This window comes from Microtus ochrogaster, chromosome 2 (assembly GCF_000317375.1).
Source record: "Microtus ochrogaster isolate Prairie Vole_2 chromosome 2, MicOch1.0, whole genome shotgun sequence".
In the NCBI taxonomy this organism is placed as follows: domain Eukaryota; kingdom Metazoa; phylum Chordata; class Mammalia; order Rodentia; family Cricetidae; genus Microtus; species Microtus ochrogaster.
Window position 1 is genome coordinate 1,828,712 of NC_022010.1, and position 5,660 is coordinate 1,834,371.

General features: G+C 50.4%; 1 protein-coding gene across 1 annotated transcript; it reads right to left on the reverse strand.

Moving 5' to 3' along the window:
* Positions 1 to 1,816: 1,816 nt before the first annotated feature.
* LOC113458155 (NEDD4-binding protein 1-like) lies at positions 1,817 to 5,441 on the reverse strand. The gene is made up of 3 exons (XM_026788681.1): positions 5,380 to 5,441; positions 4,161 to 4,268; positions 1,817 to 2,332 (listed from the first exon to the last, which is right to left on the reverse strand). Exons 2-3 carry the CDS (start codon positions 4,232 to 4,234, stop codon positions 1,975 to 1,977), a joined length of 432 nt encoding a protein of 143 aa, XP_026644482.1. The 5' UTR covers positions 4,235 to 4,268; positions 5,380 to 5,441; the 3' UTR covers positions 1,817 to 1,974.
* Positions 5,442 to 5,660: the final 219 nt, after the last annotated feature.

Here is a 5,660-nt window from a genome sequence, read left to right on the forward strand (position 1 = left end):
AAGTTGAATTCTGGATCCAAGAAGTACACCCAGAAAGGAAGACACGGGCAACTAGGGAAAGGTATCCTGACTTGTTGGGAAGTCAGGCTCTACCTAAAGCTGTGGTATGGGGAGGGGTGGTCTCTCCGCCAGATGCATCAATCCTGGGGCTCTCTCAGCACTGGTGCAGCTGAGCTCTGCTCCACCCTCCCAAGGGAGCTTCCCAGTAGAGGTATATAGCACAAATTCCAATTAATCTTAAAAAAAAAAAACCCAAAAACCCAGAGTCAGATACTAGGGGGTGAAGGCTGAAGGATCAGAGCAGTGTGCCAGCCACTAAAGAGACCCTTTACCTTGACCAATGTTCAAACCGAAGGGGCGATCCTGTCCTCAGACTGTCTCTTCCCATCTTATATTCCTCTGTCCTCCCAGCCACATCCCTATTGTCTCCACCTCCCTGTGCAGGGATTAAAGGCATGGGATCATAAGAACTAGGATCACATTTGTGTGAGCTGTTTCTCTTTTAGACAGATTCAATCTCCTCTAGCCCAGAGTGGCCTTGAATTAACAGAGATCCCTCTACCTTCGCCTCAACTAGTTCTGGGATTAAAGGTGTGTGCTACCAGTGCCTGACCTCTAGTAGTTTAGCTCTGCACTCTGATTTTTAGACAAGCTTTATTGGTTCAAACAGAAACTAAGTATCACTACAGAGAGGTATCCATTTCTTCTGTTCTGCTCCCCTAAGGGAGTATCTCAGCAGATGGATCCATTTCTTCTTAGCTCTGTCCCAAGATGCTATTTCTGCTTCTCTGTGAAAGGGGAAAGGCCTGCAGGAAGGCGGTAGTCTCCTCTCCTCGGACTCCAGTAAAAAGTTGATACTCACCTGCCCTGAGAACTTTCTGCTCAGCTTACTCTTCTGCTTACTGCAGAATGGGGTCACCATGGTAGACAGGCAGTGCTGGCTGAGCCTGGGGAGGGCAGCGAGCCTTCCACACACAGCAGCATCATGCGACCCCATACAGACATCAGCATCAAGCCTTCCAGAGCCTGGGTTTCTTTCTCCAGGACACACAGCACTGGGTGTGTCAGTGCAGGGCCCACACACTCACCTGAGGGTCATTCTGACCGCCTCCTTCCTTCCTCCAGGACCGTCCTTGTGTTTTCTTTTGGGTAGAAGGGTCTCAGGGGACAGATAAAGCATAAGTAAACATGGGGGGTGGGGATGGTATTGGGGTTGTTTTCCGTGGGTGTCCAACCCTTTTCAGAGGGTCCAAGTGACTTGCTGGTATAGCCCCTATAGATGGGGAAGCTGGGAACACAGAACCTTTTCAGCTCCTGCGGGCCACTCAGAAGGACCCTTCTTCCTGCTGCCTGTTTGGGAGGTTTCAACTTGAGCCTGATCCAGGAGCCAGACATGTGGCAGAGCAGTACAGGTCTGGTTCCTCTGCTGGGAGCAGCTACAGAGGAGGGGTCTGACCCAGGTCTGGGTACCAGACTGTGCAGTTGAGCAGGGCTAGCTGGGGATCTGGAGAGAGATGGCAAGCAAAACCCTAGAAGCTACAGTCTGCAGCATAGAGCCCTGTGATTTGCGGCAAAAGCCACTAAACAGGAGGAGTCAGGAGGAGCAAGTCCAGCCCCTGGGATGCATCTCCGCACTGGCTGAAGGACTCTGGCTCAGCTGCTTCCCCAGAAGTCACCCCTGGTCCTAACAGCACCATGTGTCTGGACAATGGAAAGCTGAGTTGCTTTTGGTTCTCAAAACCAGTGGAGCAAAGCATGGTGGGTCTCACCTGTAACTCCAACACTTGGAAGGCTGAGGCAGGAGGACTGCTGTGAATTCAAGGACAGCCTGGACTGCAGGACAGAGTGGCATGCTGACACCCAGACTAGGTGCTCATCCTGGTGGGCTATTAGCACAAGCTTCTCCCCAGTACGGGACTCCACAGTAGGCAGCTCCCTCTGGTCCCCATCAGCAGTGGGCTCTCAGCCCAGCCTTCAGTCCAGTACCAGGGCAGAAAGGGCATTCAGGTCTTTCATGTATGGATGAGCTACCAGGATCTGGTTGATCTTCAGTTTCTGCTCAGAGTCAGGGAAGATCTTCAGCAGGGCTGCCCTCAGCTCACTGGTCTCTGTGGAAGATCTCTGTGCTTGTATGAAAAGGTTCTGCTGCATACTGGGAACGGTGGCCAGGGGTGTAAAGTGGGGCTGCTGAGGAAGCCAAGGGCCTGAAGAGGTTCCCTGGTTCCTGGATGGAGGCTGGTGGCTGGTGTTGGCTACTTGGGTGTTGGGGCTCCGGAAGCCAGGATCGAACATGCCCACACCTGGCAGGGCATTGAGTAGTGGCTGCATGTCTCTGTGGATAAAGTGACCATGGAGAGAGCGGCAGTGAGAAACCCCTTAAAGCACGTAAGGCTGACACTGAGGATCTAGATGCTAGGTAGTTCCATGTTTTCTGAAGGCCACAGAGCCAAGAGGATGTGAAATCAGCCCCCACAGCGTGGCTGACAGGGCACCAGGCACCATTTCCAGACCAATAGGGAAACAAGCACCTCTGGGACGGACAGCCCCTCCCAGTCTGCTGTCTGAGGGTGGGCCAAGGTTGTTGCTTCTGCAAGGTTCCTGCTCAGCTGGAGGGTTTTATTCTAGACAGTGTCAGCTGACTGGGGAGAGGAATCCCTCTGGGCAGAGGCAACTCCACGAGGCTCCTGGAATCCCTGTCTCCAGTGAGGTCTGGATGGGGCAAGTGTGCTCTGAACGTCTGTACACGTGATGTTGTCTAGGCATCCAGGGACACCTGTCCTGCTTAAAAACTCCCACCAATTTCATCTGTAGCTGAGAACTGGGGCTAACAGTGCCATCAGCGTCAGAAGCTTGACAGCCTGCAAAAGCTCCATTAACATTAGCGGCATCCCCTCAGGAAGGAGTGACAGCTAGTGGCCACCAAGCACTTTGAAGATGACACTAGGTGAGAGGAAAAATGACCAGCAGGCCTGATCCTGCCACCAGGCTACTGAAGGAGTGGAACAGGTAGCAAAGAATTCACCTCTAGTTTGACCTGAACCTCAGCTTAGCATGGGGCCCACACACAGCCTCAAACACAGGCCTTGAGGCCTAAAATCCTACGAGGATTTCCCATAGAAGATGTGGGGTTGAGGGGTTGGACTGGAAAAGCCTACAGCAGGCTGCCATGTCCTTGGCCCGAGTCAATGCCTCAAACAGTGTGATAAAACCCAATGGCTCCCAGAGAAATGGTAACAAGGCCATGACTTTCCAAGTGTGTCAGTCTCCACTGAAGAAGATCCCTGGGTGAAAATCAACCCACTGCGGTGCACCACCAAGTTCAAACTGATGATCCCAGTGGCTCAGGCTACAAATTAACAACTAGCAGCCTTGAAAGATGGGACAGAGTCTATGTTCTCCTTTTAGGTACCTAGACCAACCCCATGCAAAAACCTGCCAGGAGATGCACAGAAATATAGCTCACTTTTGTTTTAAAACAAAGGTCTGCCACTAGGTTAGCATGAAGGAGGCTGTGGTTAACAAGGTCACCTGAGAATTCTTAGCGTAGACATACCTCTACTTCTCAGTGGCAGACAATAAAGCAAGCAGGCTTTCCCATGCAGAGATGGTAAACAGTAGCTGTGGGCCCTCACCCCACCCCCACAGCAGTTCCTGAGCAGGACACAAGTTCACAGCAGCACTGGACACTCAAAAGAAACGGCTGCACAAAGTGCATGGGAAAGCATCCCATAGAGATCCCAGGGAGCAGTGACCTACAAGTTAGCACCAGCTTGAAAACCTGCTTCTTCTGAGACCCTCATGAATGTCTGTGTGCTCTCAGAGTAAAATGAAAAGGATCCCCACACAGGGCAGGCCTAGACCCTGGCACATGAGGCAGAGGCAGAAGATCAGAGTTTGAGCTTAGCCTGCTGACTCAGAGAAAACAGTTTAAGGCAGGCAGGCAGGCAGGCAAAACAACACTGAAAAAGACCACAGTGAAGATTAGCCTTGGGCTGCTTCCGTGACTGGCTTCTATACGGGTCACACATCGCTAAGTCTAATTACGGCCTAGAAGACATTCAAATGCCATTTCTAGTTTTCAAGGACAGCATTTGTTGCAAAGCACAACATTTGGTTAAAATAAAAAACCCTTTGACATACAAGGGGATACACAGAAATACCTAAGAAAGCCCTCCTTTGGAAGAAATTCATCTAGCCGAGGTTCGTTTCTTCCCAGAGGGTCATCAGGAACCATAAATATGTCCCCCACGAACGTGTACTGAAGCAGCCTACAACACAGAAAGTCACAGTGCTGACCATCAGTCCCCTTCACTGCTGAGGAAATGGAACATTCCTCACAGGAGACACCCCGTTTTGGGACAATGGTCAGCCTGAACATTCCCAGTGCTATCTGCCTGGAGAGGAAGCAACCCCACACACAAGTGAAAGCGTTCTAACTTCTGTTGTGGACACAGTCCTGCGAGAAGCTCCTCTCAGCTGCCCGCAAGTCTCATCCAGACGCCAGCCAGGTATTCTGTTTTCTACCAGATAAGAAAACACGATTAGAGACATTCAGCTTGGGACTCAGCAGGTGTGCCAACGTGAAACTGAAAAAAAAGAACATGTTCATAGGCACACCTCTGATTTAGAAGAGAAAACATCGTCCTCAGCAGAGAAAGCCAAGGTTGACCTAGTATTACTCATCCAGGACAGGGACCTGGACCTGCTCAGCAGGAAAGTCTTGCCAGAAACACGGAACACCGTGGGGGTCTAGAAATAAAGAACTGACTGGGCATGGTGGTACATGATTTTAATCCAGCACTCTAGAGGCAGGAGAGATGGAGCCTGTGACAGCTATGTAGTAAGCTCCTCTCTCAAATAAATGAATAAATAAAATTAAATTAAACTTAAAAAATTCTAGCATCTATGTCTGTGATGTACATTTTGGTATCCAAGTTGCTTCTGTGAGGTGAGGTCTAAAAGCAGTGGGTTGGTGGGAGCCTCCTTGTGTGCAGACTGGTGTCTAGCACAACAGTGCCTGAGAAGTTCAACAACTCATCAACTGTGCCCACCAGGTTAAACTTTCCTCCACCCATTACCAAGACCTTCTTAGCGACACAGAGCTCAAATGTCTCAAGTAATTTACTTTCATCCAAGAGTCTGTAGCCAAGGTTTGTCTTTCTTCTAAAATTTTAAAGTTACATTGTTTCCTTATTTGTGTGCCCACAACTTTGGTTCTCTCTTTCCTGTGTGATTCTGGAGACTTCCAGGTCCTCAGGCTTGGCACATATTATCAGCCCAAGCTTTCAGAAACCCTGTTTGGACGTAGCAAGCTGTAAGTCTGAGATAAGAGCCGACTGTGAAATCCAAGAGACACGCATGTTTAGATGTGTTGCTTACCCACACTGCCCTGCACATTTCCTATTTGCTTCAGATCTACAGCAGATCTGCCTTCTCCCTGAGCATAGCACAGCACTCTCGCTTCTTGTGGGTAGCAGCCGCTCGAGTGTCAAGTCTTCGGTGGGCTCATGGAAGCCAGCATTCACCGCTCATCAGCAGTTCATGACTAACACGTTCACAGCGGCAGCAACAAGGAAAGCTGCACGCTAAACTCCTGGAAAACACCAGCCATCGAAACTAGACTCGCCCCAGCCGCAGTCAGGTGCCCCCTCCCTGCATAT

Coding starts and splice junctions, on each gene's coding strand:
- LOC113458155 (XM_026788681.1), bottom strand. CDS start 4,234: ATGGTTCCTGATGACCCTCTGGGAAGAAACGAACCTCGGCTAGATGAA. Junction 2,333..4,160: donor CCAAAGGAGGGCTTTCTTAG/GTATTTCTGTGT, acceptor CTTTATCCACAG/AGACATGCAGCCACTACTCA.